The sequence below is a fragment of the Oncorhynchus gorbuscha genome, linkage group LG11 (assembly GCF_021184085.1).
Source record: "Oncorhynchus gorbuscha isolate QuinsamMale2020 ecotype Even-year linkage group LG11, OgorEven_v1.0, whole genome shotgun sequence".
In the NCBI taxonomy this organism is placed as follows: domain Eukaryota; kingdom Metazoa; phylum Chordata; class Actinopteri; order Salmoniformes; family Salmonidae; genus Oncorhynchus; species Oncorhynchus gorbuscha.
This window is the reverse complement of record NC_060183.1, coordinates 20,798,622-20,816,731: the sequence shown is the minus strand read 5'-3', so window position 1 is coordinate 20,816,731 and position 18,110 is coordinate 20,798,622. Positions and strand designations below refer to the sequence as shown.

General features: G+C 43.1%; 1 protein-coding gene across 1 annotated transcript in view; it reads right to left on the bottom strand.

Annotated features, from left to right (window-relative positions):
• LOC124048250 (proto-oncogene Wnt-3-like) overlaps positions 1-10,930 on the bottom strand; it is a 29,961-nt gene extending 19,031 nt beyond the window's left edge. Inside the window, exon 1 of the mRNA XM_046368848.1 lies at positions 10,574-10,930. Within this exon, the coding sequence (XP_046224804.1) occupies positions 10,574-10,653 (80 nt within the window). The 5' untranslated portion in view covers positions 10,654-10,930. The remainder of the gene's footprint in view (positions 1-10,573) is intronic.
• Between the last annotated feature and the right edge of the window lie 7,180 nt (positions 10,931-18,110).

Here is an 18,110-nt window from a genome sequence, read left to right as displayed (position 1 = left end):
GAGTGAGAAGAGAGACAGGGAGAGAGAGAGAGGGAGGGGTTGTCCAGACTGTTTTCACACTCTTGATTTGACCACCTAGCGACAGAAAAAGAAAGAAAATTGTTATAAGCTGAACCAAACAGTATGCCAGTGGAAGAGAGAACAGTAGCAGGTGACCCAATTGTGGTGTGTGACTACTATGAATTCCCATTGTTGCCAATTCAGTTGTAGCCATTCTTTTACAGATTTTTTTGGTCTTTCTGTTACCGACTTAATAAATCATAAACCAAATTGTTATCAGTAAAAACACTATAACTAATTGATAGGTCTACATTTACTTGTTACACCTGTGAACTTTCATTGTCCTCCCCCCTCATGAGAGAAATTGGAAAATACTGATGTGTTTTGATGTATTTCTAATGCCTTTTAATACTTTTTCTGATAGATGTTCCTTTTACAAAACCTTTGCTTATTCCTAATTTGTCAGATGGAAAATGGTTGTAATGTATATACTGTATGCCTTAATTTCTCAAACATGTAGACTTTGCTTTCATTTGACACCAAATTTGATGTGCTCCTATGAACGTCACATGTTTAGTGCTCTTGTTTTCTTTTCTCAAAGAAATGCACAAAATATTATTATTATGGACCTATGTATTTTTAAATAAGATATTCTTTGAGACCAAACAATCACAAAAATGTAAGCTATGCATTCAGGAGTATTTTTGTCATGGCATGGGGCCCCAATTGATTTTGTTGTTTGAGTCACTCGGGTATAAGCCATGGAAAAATGTGTAGAATTTCAGGAAATTAGCTTTAAAACTGCAAATGTTCTCTCAGCCTGATGGCGAAATGTGTAGAATTGCAGGATGCCAGCTTTAAAATGTTAAAAAATGTATCTCCATGGCAAAATGTGTAGAATTTCAGGAAATTAGCTGTAAGACAGCAAATTCTGTTTCTGCGGCCAAGAGAAGAGCCTCTAAAATGTTCAATCGTTGACCACGCAATTGGCCACCCCCACTTTCACATCCACCACCTAAACCCCATTTATATCCAGATAAATACCCTGCTGTGGGGACAAATTGCTGTCTTATAATTCAACTGAATGTTCAGTGAAACTACTGTACCATAGCCTCACCCACTGCATTATCCTGCTTGTTGAGTGTGTTGACTGGCTACTTCATAAAACAGATAACAGCCTACTGAAAATTTGGCAGATGCTGATATACCAACCTTTTGACTCATATCACATTTAACTTCATTTCAATGTGATGACTGACTGTACCTTGTTTGTTTGCGTAGAACACTCAGTCTCAACCACCCCTACACATAATATAGCCCGTTGATAATGACTTGCTGATAGATCTGTGTTGTAGGAGAGAAGTGGGATTAATTTAAGATTTCTCCACCACACATTTGCATAGGTATAGTTGTTGATGAGTACCAATCAGTTTTGTGCATGTGTGAAAAACTTTGATTTGATTAATTCAATTCATCTTATACCGCAGCATTGTTGAATACTCATTTTTGATTGGCTAGGGCATTCTAGAATGGACATTAAAACCCATAACGGGACAGTTAGAAAAGATACCGGGACACCTTGCAATCATGATTCCCATTTGCAGTCCCATTTGCGTACGATAGTTGTCTTATCAATCACACCAAGATGAAACTCAGACTCCAGATAGTTAGACACCATATAAAGTCCATAGACTGTTCGGTCTATAGGAGCGCTCTCTACAATGAAGTGCTATCAAACTTTATTCTAGCTCTATGTTGACATCAGAAGTTGTCAGATTTACCCTGGAGGTCTGTGCTAAATGAGGCCTCATGCACTCAGGATGAACACCAAAACATTGCCATCGGAATCTCAATTATAATCCAACCACAGAATCCACAGGAGAGACAAAGACACTCTGAAGAGAGTGTAAGTGGGGCACAGGAAGTTGTCGGCTTCGCCCCCAGGATGGGACTTTTCCTGGCGGAGGCTGGAATGCACAGCTCCTCTCTGTGTTGTTGTGTTCTGTTTTTCTTTGGCACACTTTTGATTTGTAGTCCAACAGCTCTGGGCTGATCAGATAAAAAATGACAGGACCCCAGAAACATTTTCCAACCTGTTTTTTCTTTCTTCCTTCATCCCTCTCTCCCTTCATCCCTCTCTCCCTCGCTCTTGCTCTCCCTCCTTCAATACTTTGAGAGCGAGTGCAAAGCTGGGACAGGGAGCCCCTGCAGTCAGAACAGAGGAGAACAGGGAGCTGGGGTGTAAACTTGTGAACCTGCCTGTCAGGAAGCGACACTGAGTGTGAGAGCCGTGCAGTTTGCAGTTCGCTGGGGAGCAGACAGAACACTCTGACTGACTGTGTTTAACTCAGTGCAGCAGTGCCAGTCATAGTGGAAATAGCCCTTTCTTTCTCTCTCGTTCTCTCTCTCTCTTGCTTGCTCTCAGTCTCGCTCTGTATGTCAGAGCACAGACACAACTGAAACTGTTCAGATAGAAAACGGCATGGCCTGTTTACAAAGTGTTTGTGTGAACCATCCAAAGGAAACAGTAGTAATCAGTGACTACCCTGGCTTTACCTCTCCTAGCATTGTGAGACAGTGCCCATTCGTTTTGATTTACATTTGGTTGAATTGTCAATGTGAAATCAACCAAAAATATCACCTTGTCATTTGATTAAGGTTCAAATTTGGGTGAGAAAAATGACATTTTTGCAAATCCAATTAGTTTTCCATGTTGATTCAAAGTCATCACAGAATTTGTGGGTTGAAATGACGTGGAAACAATATTGATTCAACATAACATTTATTGAATTACACTACATGACCAAAAGTATGTGGATACCTGCTCGTCAAACATCTCATTCCAAAGTTTAAAAAAATAACATCATCAAATCAAATGTTATTTGTCACATTCGCCAAATACAACAACCTTACTGTGAAATGCTTACTTACAAGCTCTTAACTAACAATGCAGTTTTAAGAAAATTTGTTAAGAAAATATTTACTGACTGAATGAACTAAAGAAAAAAAATTGCTAAAGAATGACAAAAACAAAGTTACACAATAAAATAACAATAAGGAGGCTATATACAGGGGGTACCAGTACCGAGTCAATGTGTGGGGTATAGGTTAGTCAATATCATTTGTACATGTAGGTAGGGGTAAAGTGACTATTCATAGATAATAGACATTGAGTAGCAAGCAGTGTAAAATCAAAGGTGGGGGGGGGGTGTCAGTGCAAATAGTCTGGGTGGCCATTTGATTAACTGTTCAGCAGTCTTATGGCTTGGAAGGTAGAAGCTGTTAAGGAGCATTTTGGACTTAGACTTGGCGCTCCAGTACCACTTGCCGTGCGGTAGCAGAGAGAACAGTCTATGACTTGGGTGACTGGAGTCTGACAATTGTTTTGGCCTTCGCCTGACACACCTAGTATAGAGGTCCTGGATGGCAGGAAGCTTGGCCCCAGTGACGTACTGGGCTGTACGCACTACCCTCTGTAGTGCCTTACGGTCGGTTGCCGAGCAGTTGCCATACCTGGCGGTGATGCAAGTCATGAGCATTAATATGGAGTTTGTACCACTTAGCTGCTATAACAGCTTCCACTCTTTTGGGAAGGCTTTCCCACTAGATATTGGAACATTGATGCGGGGATTTACTGTACATTTCAATTCATCCCAAAGGTGTTCAATGGGGTGGAGGTCAGGGCTCTGTGCAGGCCACACTGATCTCGACAGACCATTTCTGTATGTGCCTCACTTTTGGCACGGGGCCATTGTCATGCTGAAATAGGAAAGGGCCTTCCCCAAACTGTTGCCACAAAGTTGGAAGCACAGAATCATCTAGAATGTCATTGTATGCTGTAGCACTAAGATATCCCTTCATTGGAACTAAGGGGCCTAGCTGAAACCATGAAAAACAACCTCAGACAATCCTCATCCACCAAACTTTACAGTAGGCACTATGCATTGGGGCAGGTAGTGTTCTCCTTGCATCCGCCAAACCTAGATTAGTCTGCCGGACTGCCAGATGGTGAAGCGTGATTCATCACTCCAGAGAATGTGTTTCCACTGCTCCAGAGTCCAATGGTGGCGAGCTTTACACCACTCCAGCCGACTCTTGGCATTGCGCATGGTGATCTTAGGCTTGTGTTAGGCTGCTGGGTTTCCATGGTACTCCCGACAAACAGTTCTTGTGCTGACGTTGCTTCACGAGGCAGTTTGGAACTCGGTAGTGTTGCAAACGAGGCCAGAGGATTTTTACGCGTTACGCGCTTCAGCACTCGTCGGTCCCGTTCTGTGAGCTTGTGTGGCCTATCACTTCGCAGCTGAGCCGCTGTTGCTCCTAGACGTTTCCACTGCACTTACAGTTGACTGGGGCAGCTCTAGCAGGGCAGAAACGAACTGACTTGGAAAGGTGGCATCCTACGACGGTGCCACGTTGAAAGTCACAGTAAGGCCATTCTACTGCCAATGTTTGTCTATGGAGATTGCATGGCTGTGTGCTCAAATTTATACACCTGTCAGCAACAGGTGTGGCTGAAATAGCCGAATTCACTAATTTGAAGGGGCGTCCACACACTTTTGTATATATAGTGTATCTGGAATCTTGTCTTGTGCATACATGTATGACCTGAGACATAACCTGGGAAGGTTTGACTATAATTAAGCATTTAGGGTACACAGGTGTGACCAATACTAATTTGTCACCAGACACCAGGCCTGTCTAAAGGTTGCTTCTTGTTCATGATTAGCTACTGCCCAGTATTTTTTACATTTTATTTAACCTTTATTTAACTAGGCAAGTCAGTGAAGAACATTCTTATTTACAAATTCTTATCTACCCCGGCCAAACCCTATCCTGGACGAGGCTGGGCCGATTGTGCGCTGCCCTATGGGACTCCCAAACATGGTCGGTTGTGATACAGCCTGGATTCGAACCAGGGTGTGTAGTGATGCCCCTAGCACTGAGATGCAGTGCTTTAGACCACTGCCCCACTCGGGAGCCAAGTAGCAGATTTTCAAACAGGAGCTATAAAAATGGGCAATTCTGGCCAATGAAGGTTTATACTGTGGTGTGTGTGTGGGTTTCTGTTTCAGAGTGAAGGAGTTTGTTCCTTCCCTCTCTCTCTCTCTCTCTCTCTCTCTCTCTCTCTCTCTCTCTCTCTCCCTCTCTCTCTCTCTCTCTCTCTCTCTCTCTCTCTCTCTCTCTCTCTCTCTCTCTCTCTCTCTCTCAGTCCATGTGTGTACCCCTGAGGACTTCTTGGCGTTTTGGCCTATTTTTCTTTGAGGAACTGTCCTGACCTGTGTTTTAATGCAGGTAATAGCCCTGCACTGTGGGACTTTGTCATCACATGTTCTTTGATGATATGCAGAGATTAGGAATCTCCTTTACTACTTTGAACTACCAGCCTCCTTTGAACCTCTCTCCCAACCGTCTGGTTAGACTGGATAACGTCATGCCAGTGGTTTGTTTTGTAGAGCTGGACAGTCAGGTGTCAGGCTCTTTTTGTGTCAACTGAGTGTTAGCTCACTCGGATGACGTACATCGATTGCAATTCAAGCAGTTAGCTAGCTACTGTAGCTATCACTGCGGCAAAGGAACCACAACACAATATAACCCAAACTAGGGCACAAATAGGGAACCTTATCCACCTGCTCAAGTGATGTAGGCTAGTCCAATATCAACTGTACAGAATGGAGGTTAGCCAAATCGGAAAATAAACTTGCATTTCACATGGTACAGATGTCTGTCTGGTCGAAGTCACTATACTAGTCATAGATAATTCTCACAGGCATTAGGGATGTCTTGAAAACACCCGCCTGTATGGCAGCCGGTGCCATTGTTATGGAACCTTACCGGTCTTAATAATAACATTCTGTAAGGATTTCCCCTCTTCTTTCCCCTCACTCCCATTGCACTGCTCAATATAATGTCTGAACATCCTTGATCTTTTCACACCAGGATTGCAGACGGAGGAGGTTCTCGCACTGAGGATCATTAAAGTGACCCCTTCAGGGGGGGGGGGGGTTCACAGTCACATAATGACATTCCAGAGACCCAGAGATGGACCCTGGAGCCTGCATTTAAGCCACAAGAGTTGCCCTGCACATAGAGGGCAGGGGTGGGCAGGACAGGGGATGTGTATGGTAGGCATGACTTAGAGAAGATTGACCATTTCATTTACTCTGCTACCCACATATCACAGAGTGAATCAGTGTTTAGACTTCATGTCTCTCTCTCTCTCTACCTAACCTTTTATATAGGGCCCAACTGATGTGTTTTTGGGGTTTAGAATACCATGCTATTGTTTGAGGAGAGTGCACAGTTTTGAACGTGAAAAGTTATTAATAAACAAAAATAGCCACATTTGGGCAGTCTCGATACAACATTTTGAACAGAAATGCAATGAGTCATTGGATCAGTCTAAAACCTTGCACATAAACTGCTGCCATCTAGTGGCCAAAATCTAAATTTCAGAAGGGCTGGAATTATGGCCTTTCTCTTGCATTTCAAAGATGATGGTACAAAAAAAATACAAAATAGTGTTTTGTTTTGTATTGTCTTTTACCAGATCTATTTTGTTATATTCTCCTACATTCCATTTTAATTTCCACAAACCTCAAAGTGTTTCCTTTCAAATAGTACCAAGAATATGCATATCCTTGCTTCTAGGCCTGAGTTACAGGCAGTTAGATTTGGGCATGTCATTTTAGGCAAAAATTGAAAAAAAGGGGTGGTTAGTAACTATGCTTCAAATGTTGATTTCATACATTAATGACACATCATGAGAATGGCCGCAGTGTTCAGATCAGCATGAGATTCCCTTTTCTCATCCTATTTATTGAATATCGTTTATCGGTTTATCGAGTTATTGGCCGATACCGATGTAGTAATATTGGTGAATATAGTAATATTGGTGAATATATATCGGTCCGGGCTTTAGTTTTATACAATATCTATGTCACTGCCTTTCATCTATCTACTTTCTATACCTTAATCTTAACTTCCTTTGTGTATTATTTTATTATAGTAACACTTTGCTTTCACTACCAACAGACATGAGAATGTACGTTATAATATGTTCACATCATATTTATTTCTGCATATTTCCTGTGTTCCATGTCTGTGGTATTGACAAATGTCTTGTATTTGTCTGTCACGATTGTAGCAAATAGATAGTTTTGGTGCTCCACATATCCCTACTCTGACCTGCAGGAAGTGGATTCCATGCAACTGATGTGATTATGCCGACTAGGGCGGTGTTGAAATTGGTGCTACCGGAGGCTACACTGATCGGCTAAAAACTGCATTTCACCAAGTCACTAGAAACTCTGGCATTAAAAGGTAAAGCCATAGCTCAGTCAGTTTGAATAGTAACATACAGTTTCCATAGGTGACATCCTCTCTCTGGTTCCCTCTGTAACAGAAGAGTGGCCATGCTTACCAGAATATTAAGTGGGGTAATAGTCTGCTGGATGTAAATGTTTAGCGGTTCTGCGGCAATGTACACCTCAAATCTTTGTTCCACCAAGGTTGGTATTTGAAGAGTTTCTAACGGGTAAGACATGGGCGATGTGGAGTGTCAACGTTCACTCATCATGGCCACTGTCTATAACATGAATACAAACAGAAATGACTGAACTGGCTGACAGGTTAGCTTTAGCGCTTTCATTTAGGGATTACTTGTGTGTACACCAAGCTTTGATGGTATTTGAATGTGTGATGGGCTCATCCTAAACTACATTGATGATTTGTCAAGATCTTTTTAAGTTGTTGTTCTCATCATTCTACCATGATGACAAACACTTAGGCCTACTGTAGGTATGGTATAGTCTAGAATACAAAGTTGACGCATATCAACCCTTTTTCTCCAATCACTTTGCAGCTGGCCTATCTAACAGGAAATCAGTTAATTCTGCCTCCAGGACAAGACTGATGACAATGAACGACAGCAACCGCAAAATTCTGCGAGAAAAGATTATCATACATCCCAGTTTTATAGCCTGGCAAAAGACACCATACAGTATGGAAGCAGTACAGGGCTTTGCCACAATCTTTTCCAAAATACTTGATATATAAGATGAGACTTGTGAGATGTACTATATTTATGTATAGCGTAAGAGGTGAGTAATAGACATACTATACAAAGTTAAAAAAGCACAGATTTTTCTCCAAATACCACACATTTATATTAGAGATGGGCATCAGGCTGCCAAAACCTTTATCAGATGGCTCTAGTCTAGTGAGTGGTGCAGCAGTCTACCGAGTGGTGCAGCGGTCTACCGAGTGGCGCAGCGGTCTACCGAGTGGCGCAGCGGTCTACCGAGTGGCGCAGCGGTCTACCGAGTGGTGCAGCAGTCTACCGAGTGGCGCAGCGGTCTACCGAGTGGTGCAGCAGTCTACCGAGTGGTGCAGCAGTCTACCGAGTGGTGCAGCGATCTCCCGAGTGGGCACACATCTCAGTGCAAGAGGCGTCATTACAGTCCTTGGTTCGAATCCAGGCTGTATCACATCGGGCCGTGATTGCGAGCAATTGGCCCAGCGTCATCCGGGGTAGGCCGTCATTGTAAGTAAGAATTTGTTCTTAACTGACTAGTTAAATAATGGTTAAATAAAATACAAAGCCCTCTTGGAACATACTGTTATGGGGGGGGGGGGGGGGGGGGGCTCCAGCTCCTCTCCTCTCCAAACCCCTTCATTAGCTAGCTATTTCACTCTATCACCTCTTCCTCTGTGCATATGTACATCTCCAGAGTCATTTATGCTCTGTTTTGTTTTCGACACCCCATCTTGTGATTGTGTGACTGGCTGCCAGGCATGGTGCAGTCAAAACTCCTTCTCCCCTCCCTTCCCCACTTGGCTGGAGAATTTACGACCAAGTCATCGCCCTGAAGCTGAAAGGAGCCCTGGCTCGCTGAAACTTAGCACCCTCTCCCTTGACGCACCACGTACCCATCTCGTTGTTTTATCCGCTCTTGGATTTGCTCGACAACGCTCCACGACGACAGTGACAGCGCCCCATGACATCCATCCCTCAGCACCTGTCTGACCACCTGAAGCTATACAAGGCCATTTCATCTTTTCTCCCTCTCCACCTCCCCCACCCTCCACTTCAAATGAGTTATCCAAATCAAAGATGGTGCGCATTGTCTGGAGCTGAACATTACACCAGTGTCATGTAAGCTCCTTGAGCAGAGAACAGCTGCAGGTAATTCAGACAGAGAATCCTGGTGTCTTTGTTATGTTGTGTGCTGAATCAAGGGAGTGGGTGTAAAGTCGTCCTGCCATTAACACTTCATCCCTGTGGCCTGTGTCTTTGGCAGCTCCCCTCTCTGTAAATGAAACCAGAAGATGCTGGTGGTTTGGGCAGGACCGCTGTGGGACCACATGCTAACTGGGCTACTAAAAGTGCAGTAGCTCTGACAAGTATTGTGTCGGGATCCAAAGAAGCTTTGTCATACACCTACTCACAAATATCTCCAAAATAAAATACTTAATGTTACAAAAGAGCAAGGCCTATGAGGTCAGATGCATAAAGCTGAATTTGTAATGAGATGATCCTCTACATTTCACGTGAGAGTGCCAAACGGGTTCTGGAATATTTCAACAAAGACACGTAAAGCCCTACAGAGCATAACCTGATTGTATCATGACACTAACAAACTCCCATAGACCTCGGAAATATTGCAATACTAATTCAATGGCAAAGTATATGCTTAATTATTGTTTATATTAAGTATATTAAAATGTATTATAACCATTTGTGTATCAATTAGATCTGACACTGTGGCAGTCTCACAAATTTGTTGATTTCATTGATTTGGACAATTTCAAAATGAGAGGGCTTTAAGTCATTTCAAACACTATGGTACTAAACAGTTAACACTTTTTGTGAATAACTCCCTCGAAAACAAAACCAATGAAGAACATTTAGTTAACAATGAAGAGTTACACGGCATGATTGGGGGCTGACGGCCAGAATGTAAAATATGGACCCACAATGGCAAAACAAAACAAAATGACACTGACTTAAAAGGTCCAGATTGTATGACTCCAAATATAAGAGTATAGTTTTATTTAACAAAATCAACAAAGTACTTATACATTTGGACTTATAAATGTATGGTTGAGTTTATACAATTTTAGTTTGTCCTGAAGATGTTCAATGTTGTCATTGTCCTTGGAGGATGGAGACATTATCTAAACCAATAATTACACTAATTCCAACCGCTATTTAGAAACGCTCCAGGCCAATATTCAGAGACAATTTACATAGACATGCCATCCATAGGCTCCTTTAAAAAAATCCCAATAGATATTGAATAAGCTTCATGTTCAAAACTACAATTCCAACCTCCTTAGCATCACAACATTTATCTAATAAGATAAATGGACCTTAGTGAAGAGGAAAAGAACGGCAAGCCTTTTCCGTTACACCAGTGTTTGAGGTTAAGATTCTTTTGGACTGGGCTGGAGAACATTTTTCCACGCAGTCAACTGAAAGTGCACTGTATTCTGCCCTCTAAAAATGATCATTGACCAAAAGTCTATAGCAGCTCTAGGATTTGATGCTGAAACTCTAGATTGTACTCACCACCAGATGGGATAACCTCCAAGCACCCGCCAGCTGGACAACCACACACACATCATATATCCAATCAGGTACAAATCCATGAGGTATGCCTTGTGGTGATAGGAGTGGAAATGGATCAATACATAGAATGTCCAATGGGGAATGAAGAACAGGCTTCCTGGAGGAGAAGCTTTAGCAAAAGCTTGATTGTTGAGGGAGGGGAATTTAAATGAAATTGAAGCAACAAAAAAAACCTCCTGTTTTCCCCCTTCTTTGAGTCGGGCCAGGGAAGTGTGTCTGGCTCCTTGTAGTTAAGAGAGTAAGTCTCTCTCTCTCACACATACACAAACGCACACACACGCTCCTACCCGTCCTCTCCTTCCCTCCCTCTCTGAGGTTCTTTCCTAAGGTAGATATCTTTTTCTCTCCACTTTTTTTCTCCCTCAGGATGCCTCATCCACAGGCCCAATATTAAAGGGGGGAGACGAGCGAGGTTTGGAGATGTCAGCTGGCAAGCCAATCACAGAGGATGGCCTTAGGTTACGAAAAAAAATATTTGTTCCCATCTGTCAATCACACACCACCCCCTGGTAATGTGAAAAAAAAGGAGAGAGAAAGAGGGAGGGCGAGAGGGAGGGAAAATGAGAGGGGAGGTATAGGGAGGGACAGAGGAAAAAGGTAGAGTTCTTATTCAATCTATTTCATCCGTGATAATTCAAAGCAAGCACTCCCTAAAGTGGCTGAGGATAGGTGAAAGGATGTAAGGCCTGCCTCTTCATGGAGGCTTTGGGATTGACAACAGAGAGGAGGGCATACGGGGGGAGGAAGTGTTGACTCCATTTTTAAGGGGTTGTGCCCTGACTAATTGATCCGGATATATGTGCATACAGTGCATCCACACACCCTTTCTCTGTCACGCACACAGGGAGACATTTACAGTGGATTTTCTAAATTGTTGTCCTCCCACACCGACAAGAGGACATAAAAGGAGACACAATAAAGCCATAAAATGTGGTGGTCGAGCCAGTCACGTAAGTTTATATGCTGTAGTGGGCCAAAGGTGACACATTTTACATCAATACCATTGTCATTTTGATGGGCTGTGGGGCAGGCAGTAGTCGGAGAGAGAGGAGGGAGAAGGGGGCACTATTTCTAGAACTAACCCAAAGTCAATTTAGATGTTTGGAAAGTGATTTGTGACCATTACAAACTTCACACTTTTGTTGAGTCACGGGGTTAAATGCTCTTTTATTTATAGCAAGACTTAGGGAAACGTTTTATTTTTAACAAAGGCATATTGATGTACTGTACCACAACAGCAAAAACATAAATGAACCCATGAAAAGACTGCAGTACGTTAGCGGAAATTGATACATTTCTTATGTTTCCCCTATAGAGAGAAAATCTATTCTCGGTTGAACAGCTTGTTATTAGAGTTTTGCTAGTGTGTTGCATCGTGTGGTTAGAGAATGATGTCTAATGCTCTTTAGTGGTTCCTCTATGTTCTTATGATTCTGTGTGTTCAGATGGTGTTTTCTTTCTAACAGAAACACTGCACAATGCCGTGACATCACGCCTGAGTCAAAACAAGATCAATCTGAGTTATTTAAAAGTGATTTACCGTGAGATTTATTCAACCGTTATATTTCTTACGAGACACACAGCTATTCACTGAAGTCGTCATCCTTTTGAGAAATATTATTCATTGACTAAACTTGTCTAAATGATTTTCTTGATGATCTGTTGTAGCCTTTGGACTGATGTAGACATAGTGGCACAGGTGCCTCAAAGAGGAATTGGTCACGGCTTTAATGTTCTGCATGCAGTACCCATGAGGATCATGTTGGCCCTTCATCCAAACCTCATTTATACTACTACCTCTCAACATCCCTAAAATAAACCCTATTGGTTACCACCAATCAAAGCTCTCTCGTCTTCTCTGGTGTGGCTATGAAATGTACCCCAGGGTAAGGTTTGTCTGGTGACAACTGATGTGCTGCCTGGGGGTGGTGGTGGTCATGCTCTACCCCAGGGCAGGAGGGAGTGAGTGCCGGAGGGGCTGAAGGAAGGGGCTGAAAGGTTTCACAGTAGGGGCTGGGAGTGTGCCCTCTGGAGGGGAGAGCTGCCTACCTACCACAGGGACAGAGCCCAGTGACCCCAGCCTAGAGGTCAGTCACAGAATACACTCCTCGCTCTCCTCCTGTTTTCTTCCCCCACAACAAAGAAGCTGTGACCGATGCACTTTGGGACCAAATATCGCCTGGCTTGAGAAAAGAAAACATCAGTCACTATCCACAAAAAAAATGTTGGAGTCATATTGACATTAATGACATACGGCCTTGTATACGTACCCGTCAAGATGGGGTATGTATCTGTGAGGCTCACGACAAGGAACTAAGGTCTGCTTTCGATCACAGACATTGTCCTGTGCTACGGTGAACGAGTTTGAAAATGTGCCGAGCTCAGCATTCTTGAGGAGTGATCGACGCTTCGCGGGGCCAACGATGGATGGATGGGGAATGTGACAAGTGCGCAATTTACGATCGGAGGCGATGGAATGGTCTGCATCTGAACAACATTGAAACCACGTTTCCCTGCAGGTCAAAGCCACAATGTGATAAACTGTCTGGACATTTACAGTTTGAATCTATGAAACCTGGTCCTGAACTGTGACCCATGGAGAGTTTCCATTGTGCAGATGTAGGATCTTAATTTGAACCAGTTTATTACAGCAGGTAGATACTCCTGCAGCAACAGAACATGCTCATTATTATGTGGATTATAATTAATTGTAATTGTTGTAGGGATTGAGCCATTTTTCATAAGGGAAATTACAAACTTCCGAAGCCTTTTTAAGCCTTTTAAGCCTTTTTAAACCACAAATACAAATACAAATACAAATACTACAAGTTAAAATTATTAAAATTATCCAGCAACAGGGTGATCAAATTAAGATGCTACGTCTGTAGTCTGTCTGATACCATACGTATCTATATCTCTCTCTGAAGATGACTCATGACAGCCTGAGAAGTAGGCTATTCTGTGAAACATCAGAACTTGTTTAATCTTTGTTTGTTAAATACGTAATGTATGGATGTATGTCAAAAACTCAATAGTGACATAAAACATGTGTGCGTGTCTATTCTTGTGCATGCGTGTGCTCGTCCTCAAGCATTTGTGTGTAAGTGAGAGAGAGACTATGTACTTGTATCAGTATATGCCCAGGAGGGTGGGGGGCACACATAGAGGACCCCTGCTGTGCTGGTTTCTACGGTGACCTGAGAAAGGCTGTAACCAAGTCCGGCTCTTTCTCAGGCCTGATCAGCGTATTACTACAAAGGAGGACATGTGTTCAGCCCCCCGCCTCCCGCCCACTCCCACTCAATCCGACCAATGTTGCCGGACACAGGCAGCCAATAAAACCAGGATTAGGAGGGTGTCTACACACACTGGGCTGTAGCGAAAAAGTTTCTGAACACGCCCAACTCCGCCCTCCCCTCACACACTTATTTTCTTTCATTAGTTCTTTCTTAGACCATCTTTCTGTCTTTGTTTATTTCATTCGCTCCCATTTTCTCTCCTTCCTCTGTCTCTTTCTTTCAAATCCCTAACTCTGTAAGCTCCTGACACAATGGGGTTTCCAGAAATTACTCATTTAGCCAGCGCAGTTCAGTCAGTTCTCAATGCCCGTCTCCCCCTGTCATACTTGGAGTCCTCTGTCTTGCCCTGATATGATAATGAAATGCGCTCCATCACAATAACAATGGTTTGTGTTTGTGTGTGTTGCTTGTGTTCGTGTGCATGCACCTGTGCCTCTACATGTGTTTGACAGAGATACAATTCAATGTCTCACAGTTTTTTTGTTTCACTCCAGGACAATGCAAGGATGTTGCAGATGTGTCCCATCTGCAGTGGAAATGCATCTTGTGTTGTATGCTGTCATGAATGTCTGGCGCACTCTACCAGTAGGCCTCTCTGTATCCAGAGACTGCATCCTCATCCATCTGCTCTGGATCTCCCGAACGCTATAATGCTAACGTGTCCTGGAAATGGGAGCATTTGGATAATATCGCTGCAGCCTTCGTCAAGGATTTTTGTAAGCTGGGGACAAAGAGCGACAAGAACTCTCCCCCAAACAAACCTTTTTCATTAGAGCAGCAAACACTTCATCCTTTAGCTATGCAGCAGGATCCCCTGTTGGTGTGGAAGGCCAAGCCACTGTCACACAGGGAGGGGAGAGCCTTAAACCCTCGGCTGGCGGTCTTCAGTCGGACATTGAGCCCAAGCCTAATTAAAGGGCACTTAAGCCCCACAATGAGCCGCCGTGCAGGTTTGGGGGTGGCGGGGGTCTCAGAGTGGAGGGGCAGTATTCATGGCACTCGTAAACAAGGTGGTCTGAGAACAGAGAGAGAGAACAGAGACCGAGAGAGAAGAGGGGCTATGTACCAGCGACTTTGTTCACACTCTTCAAGACAAAGTCAACAGCCAGCCCTCTTGCCATCCCCCCTAATAACCACCACCTTCAGAGGGCTCTGCAAACACAATGCTTCTCCCACTCCCCTCTTCTCGCTCTCAGTCACTGATGGGACAATGAGGGAGCCCCCCTGGACCCGCTCCCAAGCCCCCCCCCCAAAACAGACACTTATTTTATTGAAATTCTTTGGTGTTCTAATCCCCAGCTTCCTCCAGGGCCAATAATGGACTCCCTGCGACAGACTTTTCCAGCACCGATAGCTAGCAGCATTCTCCCAGCCCGGGTCCCAAGTCCTCTCCATCTCCAATGTCAAGTCTTCTACTTCTCCAATGTCAACAATATATGCCTTCCCAGTCAGTGAAAATAAACTATAGCTAGCACTGTAGCATTTGTTAGTGAAATGAAATGTTATCTTGAATCAATACAAATGTGCTGCTGAATTCAAAGGTTGATGGGAAGTCAGTGTTGGAAGTTATAGTACTCCAGTGACAGTGTCGTGTTGTATTTCAAGGTGATGCCACATCTCAGAGCCAATAGCAAATGTGTCCTTCCATCTTGTAGTGACCAACCTTAGTTTTGCTTTAACTAAAAATGTCTATGTATGGCTAGTTTTACAATTCAAATAACAAGGGATTGATTTAAATTGTATTTTGGCAGAGGGTGACAGAATGTAGAGTTGGGCAGAGACATTGTATAATGGACTGCATGAACAATGAGCATACTACCCAACATCATGCCTTTCTGTTCCATTATCATACGTCTTATGACCAATGTCCAACATACCTGTCCTGTCCTGTCCTGTCCTGCCCACTTTCATATTTAGCTTGACTACATGTTCAATTGGTTCTCACTGCAGGTGTACCATTCACTCTCAGTCAGAATAATCCCAGAGGGGGGAAGCGACCGGTTGGAATTGTGAGGATGGTGACATCTACTGGTCACATGGGATTCTTAGGGGCTAGTTCATGTTTATTGTCAGGATTCTTGTCCTGAAGGCAGAACTGAGCGAGATCTCCTTAGATAGGCCAGCTGCAAAGTCAAAATTGGCCATGTAGAAAATAGAAGGAAGGGAAGCACTGGTAGGGTCCACAATAGTATGTCTTTGTAAATAGAAGGTGCTCTTTGGTAAAAAAGAAGAAGGTGAACCAAGGCACTCTTCATATAATTAATTGAAATGCCTTCATTTGTATGGCATGTTCTATGGAACAAAGATTGAAAAATGTGATGTGTTTTATCTGCATGGCCTACATATGCCATTTAGCAGACGCTTTTATCCAAAGCGACTTACAGTCATGTGTGCATACATTCTACGTATGGGTGGTCCCGGGGATCGAACCCACTACCCTGGCGTTACAAGCGCCATGCTCTACCAACTGAGCTACAGAAGGACCACTAAGGTAGCACAAAATTAGAATGATACTGTACAACAGGGGCGCAACTTTCACTGCTGCCCACATTCTGAAATGGCATTTTTGACACCCCCCAGATGTATCATTGGAATGTGATACAAAACGAGGCAAAGGTTTGCTTTAGGACCATGCAGACGCCTCCAAGTGGTCGGGTAGGCTATTTGGAGTGTTTATCCGACTGGATGTAAAAAATATATATATTTTTAAAAAGAGGTCCCCTCCACTTCACAGTTGCGTCCCTGTTGTACAATGTATTTTCTTTTGATCAAAGCATTTTCCAATCAACCCCGATTTTTTTACCTTTATTTAACCAGGCAAGTCAGTTAAGAACATATTCTTATTTTCAATGACGGCCTGGGAACAGTGGGTTAGCTGCCTGTTCAGGGGCAGAACGACAGATTTGTACCTTGTCAGCTCGGGGGTTTGAACTCGCAACCTTCCGGTTACTAGTCCAATGCTCTAACCACTAGGCTACGCTGCCGCCCCACTAGGCTACGCTGGCGCGATTGAAGAGGGAGTGGTCACAGAACAGCCAATAGTCCAAATGAATTGGAAAACACCTAGTAAACAACACAATACATTCAAACGGGAAATAGAAACACTATCAAAATACACATCAGGTCAGATGCATTAGAACCACTAGAAAAAAAGTAGTTCTACCCTTGAATCGGAGTGGGCAAAATTGTGTTTATGTTACAGAAACGAAGGCCCTAGAGAGTAAGAGAGACAATAATGCCAAAAGTGAATCTAAGCATGAACGGTATCTCGTCACTAAAAGCTGTCCTATTAACATGTTACATTGTAAAGCCTCACTGTGAGAGCCTCGAGGGACCAGAGAGTATAGAAATGTAATCTGCTCCAGAACACATCTGAACAACTATTAAACGTGTGTTAGAAAAAGAGATGGAAGAGGAAAAAAGACCACAAGGACTTTGAAGCTTCAATTTGATCATCCACCAAGGTCGCCAGAGTTGTTATAGGCCAGGGATCACATTTCCACCCACGTCAGACTGAGTGTTTATCGTACTGTAGCTTTACAATAAAACATGGAAGATATCCACAGTGGGCTGAAGATCTAGGCCCATGCTTCAGCCTACATATTACATTATACATTAAGGATTCCTTATGGCAGCAAGGTTAGAAATGTTTCATGACGAGAACGTTGTCACCTCTGAGAATTATTATGGATTATTATGGATATTATATTTGACAAATTAGATGCATAAGTCAAAATCGTAGCATGTACAACAAACACATTATCAAATTATAACGATAAGGTTGATTATACAAACAAGCAATAGCTTGCTCCTTCTCCCCCAGGCATTGAAAATATATATTGAATACGCCCTTCCTTCCTAAGCCCTTAACCAACAATGCAGTTTTAATTAAGAAAATAACCCCCAAAAAGTAAGAGATAAAAATAACAAATAGTTTAAGGGCAGCAGTAAATAATGTCCTTGTCGCATTGTGCTCTAATGACTTCTTGTGGCGGGCTGGGCACCTGCAAGCTGAATACTGTTGCCAGTTGTGCGGCTGGCTTCCCGGTTAAGCGAGCACTGTGTCAGTTGACGCATGGCCCTTGACATTCGCCTCTCCCGAGTATGTACGGGAGTTGCAGCGAATAGACAAGACTTTAACTACCAATTGGATATCACAAAAAGGGGGTAAAAAGTAC